General features: G+C 63.7%; 2 protein-coding genes across 2 annotated transcripts; both read left to right on the top strand.

The window, feature by feature from the left end:
* Positions 1 to 1,232: 1,232 nt before the first annotated feature.
* On the top strand, positions 1,233 to 3,671 carry LDBPK_241520 (hypothetical protein, conserved; the record flags this gene model as incomplete). Its single annotated transcript, XM_003861195.1, has 1 exon — positions 1,233 to 3,671. The coding sequence occupies one exon, from the start codon at positions 1,233 to 1,235 to the stop codon at positions 3,669 to 3,671; it is 2,439 nt and encodes an 812-aa protein (XP_003861243.1).
* A 2,329-nt stretch (positions 3,672 to 6,000) lies between these two features.
* Positions 6,001 to 13,683, top strand: LDBPK_241530 (hypothetical protein, conserved; the record flags this gene model as incomplete). Its single annotated transcript, XM_003861196.1, has 1 exon — positions 6,001 to 13,683. The coding sequence occupies one exon, from the start codon at positions 6,001 to 6,003 to the stop codon at positions 13,681 to 13,683; it is 7,683 nt and encodes a 2,560-aa protein (XP_003861244.1).
* Between the last annotated feature and the right edge of the window lie 521 nt (positions 13,684 to 14,204).

Genomic DNA, 14,204 nt, shown 5'->3' on the forward strand with positions numbered 1-14,204 from the left:
GGGCCGACCGAGGGGGCGTGACCACTCCATACCCGCGCACACCCGCCGACCTAACTGGACAGGAGCGCATGCTCGTCCTCGTTCATGTGAAGTTTGGCGCACTTGGACGGCTGTCAGGGTGCTCACTGCATCGATGAGAAAAGACGACACACACACACGCACAAGCACAAGCACGCACAGCACCGAGATGGAAGGCGTGGTGGTGTATGTTGCAGACACGAGCGTGCAGATGACGTCATCGAATGCCCCGAACAGCCGATGCCGATGAAGAGAGACAGCGATCGGTGGCGTGGGTGGGGAGAGTTGAGGTAAGTACGCCGATGCCTGTACTGCTGCTGCTTCTGTTTTCGAATATAGACGATCATCTATCGTCCCCGGCCACCGCCACTCCTCTTTCCCTCGCGAGGCACGTGTGGCGTGAAGGTAATAGTTTCCGTGACGCTTACAGCGCTGCCACTTAACCACGCGCATATTAGCAGCCACTCCTTCTTCACCGTCCCCGCATGCGCGCTTTTCGGTCTGTCTCGTGCGTGTGGGTGTGTATGTGCCGAGTGGTGATGGTGGTGGTGCACATCAACTCTGAGGAGGCCACATCACGTCACGGTAGGCAACCCCCTTTTCCCTCAACGCATACACGTGCATATACACACATACACGGGCCTGTGCATTTGCCCACACTTACGCACCGCTGCGCTGCGCTTGAGCAGGCGCCGTTTCTCCGTATCTCGCTCTCTTCGTCCGCAAGCCACATGCGCACTGAGCGCAGCGTACGGCGACGTCTTTCTTAGGGCATCACACGCTTTCTGTTTCTCTGTCTCCTGCTCTCTTCTCTTTTGCTTGCTTATCTTACACGAGGCAAGGGATGCGCCTGCTCTGGCGCCGTTCCACAGAACCGAACAACCAAGTACCCACGCTCAGATAGGCTCACGCAGGCAAACGGTCGTTTCTCCTCAACATACATCACCGCGTGCGTCGTCTGCTTCTCGCCGACATCTCCCTGCGTATCGGTGCCTGTGTGTGTGTCTCTCTCTCTGTGTGTGCGCGCTACTCGCTCACACCGCGCCTTGACGCAAGAACGTTGTCGTGGTGGTGGTGGAGGGGCGGGGTGCCTGTGCCCGCTGCGGCTCTACGCGTCTTATGCGCCGCCTCGACCCTTTCTTGCACAAGCGTTCGCGAGTAGCGGAAAGCGAAGGGCAGCGAGAAACCTTGACGTGTTAGCGCCCTAGCGAGCGATGCAGCTGCGATGCGTGCGCGTGGTGGCGCTGATGGTGGCCAGCACATCATTGCCGCACCGCAGCGCCGCTGCTGGTCTTCTCACAGCTCCCAGACGACCAGCGGTGGGAGGACTGCGCCAAGGGCGGCGTGCGCATGAGTGCGTCGCCGCTTTCAGCACGGACACACGACCTCTCCGGACTGCCTGGAGAGGCGAAGGGCGACCGACATTGACACCAGCGCGGCTAGTGACGCGAACGGATGACATCTGCACCATTGGGACACGCGGCTGCATGCGCGATGCCAGCGCTGCCGTGTGCACGCGCTCCCCACTCACAGCTTTGTGCGTGTCGTGCGCTGCACTGGAGACGCGTCGCCGCTGCTGTGCATCACTCGCGGGAGTGGCGCATGCGCCGCCGAGCCCGTCGCACAACTCGTCCCGGTTGCGCGGCACTTACAGAGAGCGGCTCCCCTCAAGTTCCCTTCCATCATCGGCTTCGCGGTACACGAAGACATCTCAGCAACGCAGACAGCGAGCTCAAGCGCCCTCTGGCCGACCCCCGAGTCCGCGGCGAGAGCAAAGAGGCAGCGCAGCTCGGCTGCGGACGCCAGATGACGACTTCCGCGATGACGCTCCTCCATCGCAGTCGGAGGAGGTGCCGACAGCAGACGACGTAGACAGTGCCTCTGTCGCTGACGGCGGCATGGGTGCATCCGCTGCGGATGACGCAGCTTCTTTGTCTACGGTGGCTCATGACGCGAAAGCAGGGTGGGGGCTTGAAGACGTGAACTCTCTGACGGGAAGGACGCAGCTGGAGGAGCTGTATAAACGCAACCTTGATCGCATCCGTGCCATCCTCGAGCAGCCGCTGCCCGCTATGCCACAGGACGGCAGCGTCGATCCCGATTTTTTTGTGGGCTTTGCATCTTACAGTTATCAGCTGCGAGACCAGTACCGCGCCATCCTTGCGCGCGAGCTGCAGGTGCCGGTGAAGGCGGTGCGGCTGTCCGTTGCGTGGAGTGGCCGCTTCGACGTGCGACTCTTCGGGCGGGTGCAGAAGGTATGTGGTGTGTGCCTTGATCGGCAGGTACTGCTGGCAGCAACGCACAGCGAGAGGGAGAAGAACCCGGGTACTGAGCTAGCCCGCAAAGAGGGCGACTTCGCTGCCAAGACGCGCATCACCGAGGCAGATGAGGCATCATCATTGTCGTCTGCCTCGGCCATTCCATTACCCGAGACGCTCCACAAGCGCATGGATGCGCTTGTAGCCGCCATCAACGGACGCAGGCGTGAAGATCTCCTCCAGGTGTCGTTCTTCCAAGCCTCGCCACCGATCCCAGAGGTGGAGTTCGCGCTAACCCGACGAGAGCACAGACTCTTGTATCACCTGCACGAATGGATACGGCGCCACGTGTTGCAGAGTGCATTGGTGGTCGTCGTGTACGGTGTTCCGCCTCCGCCGCCAAGTACTACCTCTACCGATACGCGGGCGACTGCAGCTGCGCTTCATTTCTCGACAGGCTTGCCCGAGCGACGTGAAGTTACGTGCGACACTGCTGGCGCCACAAACGGCGGCGCAGCTCAGCCGGACTCGTACGTGCAGTGGCAGCGTCTCTGCAGCACTCGAACGGCAGCGCAGAAACGCGAGGTGCAGGACAAGTGGCTGCGACTGCTTCATCGACGCAGAGTGGTGCCGTTGATGATATCGCTGACTGCGCTGGCTTCCGAGGTTGCCGCGGCGGTGGTGCGCGGCGAGGTGCCTCACATCGACTTCCGGCACGCAAAGCAGCAGACGGCGGAAGTGAAGCAGGCCGGTCGGGCAGCGGCGCAGGGCGGTGAGGAGCACGCGGCTGCGTCGGCCACGCCCTCGGCGAGTGCGACAGCGTCGCCGGTGGAACTGAGTGCGAGTCTGCAAGACGTACTGGTACACATTGCAGCGGCGTCATCGTCGTCGCCACCATTCACGACGGACGATGATGGGGCGTCTGCGGAGGACAGGTGTGACCACGCTGCATTTCCTCGTCGCGCCCAAGACGTGATTGCCCCACCACACGGTGCTGACACCGCCACTGCCGCGGCAGTCGTCACACCGCTCTTCCGGCCTGCTTCCGCTGCTCAGAAAACGGCGACGATGCGCTGGGTGCGGCTTGTCTACCAGGCGCTCCTTTTGCGAGAGACGCAGGGCATCACCGACTGCAGCGGCCGCACGGATGGCGAGCAGTCAACCATGCGCATCTCTCACCGAGCGTCGCTGCCTGCGCTCTTCGCGCAAGGCGCCTACGCTGGCGGCGAAGAGGAGGTTGCCTACCTGCAGCGCAACCGCGCCGCGATGGACGCGCTGCTGCTGCATCCGCACGAAATCTCCTTCAAGAAGAAGTTTCTCAGTCGCATGCGCAATGGGCACCGCCGGCTGCGCATGGAGGGCGAGAGCGCCGCGCCGTACGCCGTGAATGGGTGAGTACTCGAGAAGGGAACGAAAAGTGCTGGCCGCGCGCGCGTCTGCCCTCTTCTTCACCCCCTCCCCTTCTCTCGCCGTCAGCCGTCATCAGATTGTGTTATCACTTGGCCCTCCACCCTCCCTTTTTAAACTTCTACTGTCCGCTCTAATAGGTGCACACCGCTCTCCAGCGCGCACCTGACACGCCATCACGCCCTCCGCCTCACTCCTCTCGTCTTCTCACATCGCAGTACAGTTGAGCGCGTGCCCACCTGTGGGGCAAGGGCCGGGATGGGTACCCGGCGTGGGTGGCAGGCGGGGGGGGGTCGAGGCGGGAGGCGTACCGCGGCGTCCCAAGTGCGTACCATTGCGTAAGTCACGGAAGAGCAAAATAATTTGGCAGACAATGTTTTGCACGTTCTCTGAAAAAAAAAAAAGAAACAACAACAAAAACAAAAAAAAAACGTTGGGCTCGAGACATGTAGGCAAGCTGCAGCGGATGGCTACCGGCTTTGCTAAAGGTCTTGGCGTGTGGCCTTACCCATCACTCCTTCCTGCCTCTCACTCTCTCTCGCCCGCCCACCAGAGACCGACAAGGTTTGCAACTCTCTCACTCTCTCTACGTGTGTCTGGGTGGGCGGTCTGTGCATGCGCAGATGCGGTTACACTTGCGAGCCGCCGCTCGCTAGCCCCTCTCTCGCTCGGGGAGGGGTCGCTTGACAGTCACCCCGGAGCCGCAGAGGCGAGCTTCATCTGATCAGTGCGATCCCCTCTTCTCTCCGCTTTCGCTTCCACCGTCAACGCCTCCTATATCTCTTCTCCATCTCTCTCGACCTCCTCTGCCTGTCGCCGCTGTTGCCGGTGGCGGCAATGCGAATCCGTGTCTTCATCTCATTGATCCAATGAGATGCACACACACACACACACACACACACACACACACACAAATGCACGGCTCCTTCAAGTTGGATTGGAGGAGCGCCATCGTTTTGAATCAAACGCGGCTATTGCACTTGTCTGTCCATCCGTCGGCCCCCTCCCCCTCCACGGCGTTTCGCTCTTCTGTGCGCTTGCCGACTTCACACGGTCTGCGTGCTTTATCGGCTCTCCTCACTTCGCCTGGGCGCTTCGCCGCGACATTGGCCGCCACCGTCACCAGCCTCATCACTGCTCACGTTAGCAACCCGCTCCATCAGCGCTGGCCGTGGTCACGTCTACGCATCTCTGCTCACAAACACTCTTTGGATGCACATCGTGGGCTGCGTGTCCAGTGATGGAGCGCACTGAGTTTCTTGACAGCACCTACAGGGGCGGCGGTGGCGGCCGAGGTGGCGAAGCCCTCCTGATGAACGAGTCGTCCTCGCTGCAGCGCACGGCTAGGGCCCGAGCCCATGCAGCGCAGTACCTCATGGACATCGACAACGCATGTATGCCGCTGTTGCCCGATGACCCGGAGAAGCGCATCTCGCTGCATCGGCAGCTGCGTGGACGTTACAACCCCACACAGATCCCCCTTTCCTCTCTCTCGTGCGCCGCCTACCTCAGCGCCAGCGATGTCGCACAGTTGGCGGCGCTGTTCCGCCAGTACAACTTGTTTTCCAGCGAGGTGGTCAATGCCCTCGACAGGGACGACAGCGGCGGCGGCAGCGGCAAAAGCAGTGCAGAGGGGAAGGGCAAGGAAGCGGTGGCGGCGGCAGCGACGGCGACAGCGGCGAAGGCGCCCAAGAGCCGACCCCGATCTGTCGGGCGCGACGGCGAAGCGACTCCGCAGTCGCCCTCCACGGTCTGCCCTACAGTAGCAGCTGCTCCCCGGCCTCCGGTGGTACTGGATGCGATGCATGGTAAGGCTGGCATGGGAGTGCTGCGGTGTATTGCGCGGCGATGGCCGCCGGCATCACCGTCCGTACGCCCCTTGGGTTCCACCTCGCCCTGGGCTGCTGATGTCGTAGCCGCTGCCGCTGGGGCGGCTGTAACGTCTTCATTCTCCGCGCCGCCCAGTGGGAGAAGGGCGGAGGGGGAGCCGGTAGCGCGTACACTGACAGAAACGGCGGCGGAGGACCGGCGCGAGCTAGCGGAGCCCTTTACCAGCGAAAGCAATGACGCTGCCTTGACCACGGGATGGCTTGTGGAGCTGTTACTGGAGATGGTGATTGAGAATTCTGCCCACTCGGCCAACGCCAGTGTCGGGGGCGGTGGGGCTGCGCCTGCAGCGGCACGGGCCGCATCGGGACAGCCGCCGACGCCCCCAGCTGCGTCACTGCCTCAGCCGCGGCCCGGCACAGGCAGTCATCATCCCTACAACAACGTCGACGCCACTCACGTGGCGCCGACGTGCTTCAACTCTGCGACGATGACTTGCCAGACTCGTCGCCGCGACGCGCGTGTGGACCAGCTGCGCCACTTCAAGGCAGAGTTGACCGCTTGGGCAGAGCGCCTCGCCCAAAAATGCGATGAGCGCGAGCACCGGGCGGCGTGGCATGAGTGCGTTGCGCAGGAAGAGGTCCTGCAACGCTACCAAGCATGTGTCCTGCAGAACCAGGCGCCAAGGCTAATGGGCGCGTCGTTGACTGGTGCACCTGGCGGCACTTCTGGAGCGCTCTCCTCGCGCCCCAAGATGCTGAGCTTCGTGAACTTCGAACCTGCAGGAGCGCTTGTGAGCAGTAAGGCCGGCAGCAATGTGTCCCCGCGCCGCAACGGTGGCACTGGCGGACGTAGCAACGTTAGCTGGGGGCCGCCGCACGTGGTCAAGGCCGTTTCGCCTGATGCGGCGACGACTCCTACAACACGCGGCACTCTATGCCCATCACCGCTGGGTTCAGCTGCAAGGCTGATCGAACCGTCTGGAGACCCTCAGTCGAACACGCTCCCCGCTGCAGTGCAGCAGCAGCAGCCAGAGATCAGTACTCACTCGGACACCAGCGACGCCGACGAGGTACTTTCGATGCACAACAACGACAACGGTGGCGGCCTCGCACATCCTTCTCTTCCAGTGGAGATGCTCCACTCCACCGTCTCCTCTTTGGCCGGCTCAATGGTGGTCTTGCCATCCAACGCCGCAGGACTGGGAGCCGGTGTGGTGCCGCCGTCCATGAGTGTGTCCGTCACCGGGGTGAGTGGCGCCGCTGCGGATCGAAGCCTGCTGGCAGCAAAGGCGCGGCTCACAGCCCCTGCCCTGAAGGACCTGCTGCAGCAGCCAACACAGCTGTACGCGTATCTATGGACATCGAGCGCGGCAGCGAGGCTGGCGGAGGAGGAGGAAAGGCATCAGCATCACCAGCGCGTGCGGATGGTGCGCGGTGCACAACCGCCACCGAGCCGCGGCGGAGATAAGTCTCCCAGCGGCAGCAGCGTGAGCCCCACAGAGAGTGCCTTCGGCGCTCGACGCAGCCGCGCCGCTGCAGTGCAGCATCTTGTGTGCTGGAGCGACGTCGCAAGCAACCTGCTAATGGGACTGGAGACGACGTGGCTGTCGCAGCGGCATGAGGCGGCCTATGCGCGGGTGCCGACGGCGCTGCTGGAGGATCTGTCGGAGATGACCGCGCCCAAGAGAGGCGGGTCGGGCCACCACATCGGCGCCGGCAGCAATGCGCACACCGTGCCGCGCTCGTTCATTAGCACCCATGAGGATGGAAGTGACGACGACAGCGACTCACTCGATGGCGTGGCGCTCGGCGGCGGCACTAGCAGTGGCTCCGGCGTTGCAGGGAGCGGCCAAGCGTGTCGGCGCCGGCTGCACAAGAGCGGTCTCGGCAATGACGCTGTTGCGCTGCAGCAGCGGGCGGTGCTGTTCAATAGCCTCGGCGCGGCTGCCGAGACCACCCTTGGTGCCCTTCATAGTGAGGCGGCAGATCACATTCTCGCCTCCCCGACGTGGCGATACACTGTCACCAGCAGCAAAGACGGCCTCCTCAAGGTGTGGGACACCACCAGCGGCCAGTTCGTGTCCACGATCCTGAACATCGGGCAGTCCTGGGTGCTCACCATGACTTTCCTGCATGGCGGTGAGTTCCTCATGGTGGCGACGAGCGCGGCGGAGATCACCGTCGTGAACTTTCCGGCTGGTGGAGTGCTGCTCAAGTTGCGTGGCTGCACCTCACTGGCGACGGCGGTGCCGCAGGTCAAGCAGCCGTCTACATTCTTCACAAAGCGCTACGGACTGAAGCCTGGCGAGTGTGGCCGGCACAAGCCGACGTGCAGCGACGGCGGTGGCTGGCTCGGAGCAGCGGCGGCCGCCCGGCTCATGGAATATGCGGAGGGGGAGAGCGAGCCGATTGTGGCGCGGCCCATCGTGGGCTACATCACGCCCACAGCCGCCTTCTTTGACGCCGAGATGGGCTTCTTCTTCTTTGGCACCATGAGTGGCATGATTGGCTGCGTGGATCTGACGGCAGTTTTGTCACGCACAGCCCTGCACGCCGCCGCTGCCGGCGCTGGGTGGGCGTATCCGTTGCAGGTTTACGGCGCAGTCCTCGCCCATCCGGAGGTGCTGCCGCCGGAAATGGGCGCCGCGTCGACGCCTGCGTCAGAGATGCCGTTGCCGTCTCTCGATTCCACCGTAAACTACTCCCGTCTGCCGGCTGTTGGCCACCGCAAAACGCGAACAACGTCGCCGTTCTCGTTGGCCGCCGCGGGGATGACCGCCGTCACCACCAGTGGTGGTTTGCCAGTGAACTGTCTCTTCTTCTGTGGCGTGGGCCACTGCATCATCTCCTCCGATCCCGACGGCGGCATCGTGCGCACTTCCTTCACGGCCGCCGCTGACACCCTCGACTACGCCCTTGGCACTCCGACGGTGGTAATGGCAACTACCAAGCCGATTCGCTTCATGGTGAGCTGCGCCAGTGGCCGCCGCTTCGTCACGGTACACAGTGACCGCCGCGCCTTCTTGTGGGCTGTCGGCCGCACCTTGACGGAGTGCGTTCACCAGTACCCGCAGGAGGCGTACGACATCATTGATGTCTGCTTCATGCCACCGCATCAGCAGGTGGCCATGCTCATGTCAGACCACAGCATCCGCATCTACGACGAAAGGGGGTCGCGTCCCTTGACCTCCATCCTACCTCCGCGCGGGTTGAGCAGCCGAGTCGAGGACATGGCCTCCATGACCCTCAAGTGCTCTGCCAACGACGTTGATGGCTGCTTGACATACTTGCCGACGACGCAGCGGCTGGTGTGTGGGCTGCGCGGTCCCGTTCTGTATGAGCCTATCGCGCGCGCGCCAGCGCGGGGCGGCCCCTCGATCAGCACCGTCGAGGGTCTCGAGATGCCGGCGGCGACTGATACGCCAGAGAGGAAGAACTCCAACCCAACTGACGCGGTACCCGCGTTGTCGACAGAGGGAATGCAGGCTGAGGAGGCACCTTTGCCCCCGTCGTCGTCGTCGCTGGGGTCGTCGCTGTCGCTGCCTCGCTTGCCGCAGTCGGCCTTGCCCTTCTCTACGCCAAACTCCACCGCTCTCGCGGCGACGCAGGTGACGACTCTCTCGCCGCTGCGCTCGCGCGTCGCGTCCGTCTCCGCGTCGATGGGCTCTTCCACCTACGGTGGGATGCGCGGCTTGGGGGGCGACACTGCCGGCACCGAGACGGAAAAAGCGAAGGCTGCTGCTGCGGCGGCGCAGGAGGAGGTGAGGCGCCAACGCCAGCTGAACGCCGCTCTGCATAAGTGTCATCAGCGGCTGCGGCCCCATCAGACTCACTCCTCGGCCGTTATTGGGCTCCTGCTCGACCCCGGGCGCGGCGAGCTGCACAGCTTCAGCACCGACACGTGGTGCGTGTGGTACTACGAGACAGGTAAGCGCCTCCGTGCGCCTCTGCATGTGCCGCGCGCGGCGGAGAAGGAGCTGGCGGTGCGCAGTCGGCGTGCTCTCCTGACGTGCTGCAGCTGGAGCACTGAAGGGCGCACGCGTGTGCTGGTGGGCACACGCGACAGCCGAGTGCTGACGCTGGACGCACGCCTCGTCTCCGTCATGAGCACGACGGACCCATTCACGCAGAGTGTCAGAGGCCCGACGTCGGGCGCTAGCAGCCCCATGCTCCTCGCAGACAAAGACGTTGGCGCAATCTCCAGCACTGGGAGCCGCACGCTGCTGTGCAGCGGCCACGTGTGCGAGGTCCGCCGTTACGAGGTCACGGGCGCACCGAAGCCCAGCGGAGAGGAGAATTTCATCTCTATGCGAGTGGAGCTGCCCTCTGCGTCGACAGCCGTCGCGCCGTCGCCAACGCACGGTGGTGGCACCGTCGCCACTGCAGCCCCCGCAGCGGCGGCAGTCAAGGACATGAAGTGCACCACAAGCGCCACCCGTGGTGGCTGCAGCGATACCACGATCACTGCCTGCTGCGTGGTGCGGGAGTCTCACCTGTGCCTTGGCACGGGTGACACACAGCTGTTCTTCTACCGCATGGTCGACCGCAGCAGCCCCGTACACGTGGAGGTGCTGTGCGACGCGCACGGGGTGCCGGACGTCGGCCGCGTTGTGAGTCTGAACTACCTCAACGACCTGGCGCACGACATACTGCTCGTCGTCGTCGACACCGGGATCCTCTTCCTGTACTCCTACACGCTGCAGCGCACGCTAGGGCGACACACCTTTCCAACTTTAGGGTCGCAGGTGTTTCTTACCGCATCGCCAACCTTCACATCACGGGGGCACACGCGGGGCCATCAGCAGCAGGAGCACTACATCACCAGCGTTGCTGTTGCCCGTGAGGTGGTAGGGGCGCCGCAGTCGTCGCTGCTGATGATGGCCTGTGGTGACTCGGTGGGGTACGTGCATGTCGTGCCTCTCGCCCACCTGCTCGCCGAGGTTCTGAGCACTACCTCGCGCGATAAGGGTGCGAGTAGCGCAGCGCGCGTACCCAAGAGTCATGAACTGCGCGTGTCGGCATCCTTTCGTGCCTCGCGCGGCGGTGTGTCATCGCTGGAGGTACTAGCCACGAACTCCTCGAATCCGACGGTTGCGTCGCCCAGTCACGCGAGCGTGGAGCTACCCTCCACGGAGCGCACCACAGCCGCCACCTCGACGGCAACGCCATCTACTGTGCCGTTCTCCGAGCCGCATCTGCTCGTGTTTGCTGCGGGCTTTGACGGTAACGTGCGGGTCTTCAGTCTTTCGCCCAACACGCTACAGCAGGATCTGCTGCCATTGCCCCACTTCGCGCCCACCACCTCCAACAGCACGTGGTCGGCGATGACGACGTCGCTGCAGCTGCCCCAGTCCTTCGCCACGAGCATTAGCTACACGAGAGCGTCGCACAACAGGACAGTGGTGCCCAGCCTGCCACGACGCAGCTCGTCTTTTCGAACCGTTGGCGGCGGCAGGGCCTCGCTGCCGAACCACGCCGTCGGAGCAATGTGCTACGAGGTGAACACGGTCGGACTCTGTGGCGTGGACACGTGGGACCTATGCGACCCGCGCACCTTCAGCGATATCGAGCAGGCCACGGTAATTACTCAAGCCCACAGCGACGGCCACATTGGCTTCGCGCTTCCATCCATCCTCGACGACGTAGACGATAGCGAGAGGAACGTGGAAGGGTGCGGAGTGGCTGAGAACGCGGCCAGTGCTCCTGGAGAACGCATCGCTGCCGTCGGCCTGGCCTCCACAACGGTGACGAAGGAAAGCGGGGCCGTGTTGCTCTATGACATCCTGCGCAGATCCAAGAAGCAGAAGCCGGGTAGCCCCACTGCCGCCGTCGGCACTTATGCGCAGCAGCCATTCCATCAATCGCGGTTAGCTGCAACAACCACCGGCGTCGCTGCGGACGGGGCAACTCCTCGTCAGTGCGGCAGCGCACCCAGGTCCCGTTCGCCGCCGCCGCCGCCGTCCTCTGCGCGCATGGCTACACCTGCTGCAACGACAGTCGTAGCCGACACACGGGCTGCCGCAGCTTGGTCAGGGAAGGGAGATGCCGGCACCAACGACGGACCCGTCCGCTATCCAGGATGCTGTACGAGCGCTGCACCGCCTCTGCCGCCACCACCACCGGCGCACTTCACGCCGCACACAATCGGCGAGTTGGTGCGCGATGCGCTGCCGTATTCATGGAGTCGCTCCTCCAGCATGAGGGACATTGTCGCGGCGTCATCCTCTCCTCTTGATCCGCCCATGCAGGACGCCGCAGGCTGCGTGCGCGACAGCCACATCCATGGTGTTCTCTCGCCGATCCCGCACCCGCAGGCGATGCGGAACCCGCTTGTACGCGTGTACCCGCTGGCCCTTCTACGGCAGATGGGTCTGCTGCACCCCCTGGATACCACTCCAGATGTCGACCCAGAGACCGGGCTGCTGGTGCTCATCTCCGCGCACGACGCCTTCAGGCCCTGGAAGACGCGACTGCTAGGGACGGAGAGCGCAAGCACCGCCACGGCGGCGCCGAACCTGATGGCCACTTCGCCCATGACCAGCCTCATGTCGGTAAACCCCGCACTAGCGACGGCTGAGGTGAGTCGACCGCCGTCAGCTGCGGAGACGAACGACACTGACACGGTCATAAACGTGCAGAAATGCGCGTACACGCTGTCGTCCTCGCACTCTTTTTCGGAAACGAGCGGGTTCCTGTGCTCTCGTCACGCTGCGGCGACCGCGTGGCCGACGCCGCTTTCTCTGACCCCGGATCACACGAGGAGTGCAGGGGCGGAGGCGGGGTGGCGACACAGCAGCACTGGCGCCGACGATACAGAGCCCGAAACGTCGGTGTTCCTGACCGAGGGAGGGGTAGACTGGACTCGTCGGAGGTTGCGCACCGCGACCCCCGCCAGCTCTACGTGCTCTCCCCTGCGCCCCCTGGGCACGGCGACGGTGGCGGGAGAGCCGAGCTCTGCTTCTCGCCGTACGATCACGGAGGAGGAGAAGACTGCTGTGGCAGACGCGGAAGGGTCGCAGCGGGTCACCATTCGCGCCCCTTCCACCACAGAGTGGAAGATCGTTTCCGACGCGATCCGCGATAGCGCGGAGGCGTCGTCGCGACGGTCCATCTCGTCCGCGAACCCGAGCAGTGCTCTCGCGTGGTCGAACCGCTCGCACCCTCCGTTATTCCCGCCTGCACCACCCACCTCGGCACAGTCATTGGCAAAGCAGAAACTCACATACCTGCGTGGCGCTTTGGGAAGCGTCGATGCAGAGGTGCTCCGCATGAGGGAGGATCAGATGATGCTGGCGCACATGGCTGCCCGTCTGGATTGCTCGCGGCAGGTGCCGCTGCCGGCCCATGGAAACGCTACAGCCGCCATGGATGGCACATGGACGCACTCGCCTCCAATGAGCACCCCTGCCTTGGGCGAGTACACCTCTCGACTCATCCGCCTGTGGCGGCAGCGCGCTGGCGACGCGGTGGTGGAGGCTGTCACTGCCGCCCTCAAAGCCCTCGGAGCTGAGGAGGCCGCAGAGACGCACGGTTCCGCCGCCGCCACTGAGGACACGGGAACAACCACCAGCGCCGGCGCCTCCGCAACCTCTGCCATGCCACAAACAGCCGCTGCGCGCGCAAGAGAGCCGCAGCTGGGCAGTCGCAGCTTTCCAACCCGCGGGTTGAAGGCCGGCGGTAAGGGGGCGCCGGGAAAGGCGATGTTGTCGCCACGTCAGCGCGATCCTACAGTGATGGCGTCGTCCTCGCGGTCAGAGCGGCGATCAAGCCACGGAGGCCAGTCTAGCCCCCAAACCGCGTACGCCGCAATGCTGCAGGCAAGTGCATCCACAACGTTCGGGCTCGAGCTCTTAGCCCTGTCGCTGCCAAATGAACCACAGGCAGCGCCGACTCGCGCGCGGCGCCGCACTGGCCGAGTCGCCGACGCATCGCTGTCGGCCGGAGCAGCCGCGGCACCTTCAAGACGGGGAGCAAGGGCGGCCGTGTCGGCAGCAGCAACAGCCGCCTCCTCCAAGGCAGCTCCTCATCTCGAGACAAGGCTTCCCATGACTGCCGTGCAGCAGGACGTGCAGCCCATCCGGGTGTGCTTGCCGTCAACGCTCCGCGCCGATGAGGGAGAGCGGATGTGGCTGCGGCGCTTCGAGGCTGCTTTCAACAACGTGGACAAGTGAAACAAGTGCTGACCGACGCCATTTGGCATCGCAGGCGGCGCCCTCCAGTGCCGCATCTCTGGCGCACCGCCAACAGCTTCTTATCGCTCCTGTTCAGCTTCAAACACGTTTTTTTTTTGTTTTTCTAACCTGGTCGGTATTGTAGCCACCTTGAAGTACCCCGCGCTGCTTCTCTCACTCACTCCTGCCTCTCTTTCTCATTTTGTGCTCTCACGCTCTCTGGCGCGCTGCGGAAGCCTTTCGGTGCCTGCCCGTGCGTGTGTCGCGCGTTCCGCTTCCGCATCAGAGATGCGCCGAGAGAGAGAGAGAGAGAGGTGCTCGATACTTCACTGCATCTCTTCTCTTGCGCGCGTATCTGCTCTCTCCCTTTTCACCTGTTCCGTTCTGCTGCACTTACATGTCTGATCGGGCGCGCCGGCATGCGCTTTGGCTTTTGACGGCCTCCCACCTCTATCCTTCACTCTTGCACCTGGAACAGCTCCGCGCCCCCCCCCCTCCCCTCTCCTCCACTTCCCCCCCCC

This window comes from Leishmania donovani, chromosome 24 (genome assembly GCF_000227135.1).
Source record: "Leishmania donovani BPK282A1 complete genome, chromosome 24".
Lineage (NCBI taxonomy): Eukaryota > Euglenozoa > Kinetoplastea > Trypanosomatida > Trypanosomatidae > Leishmania > Leishmania donovani.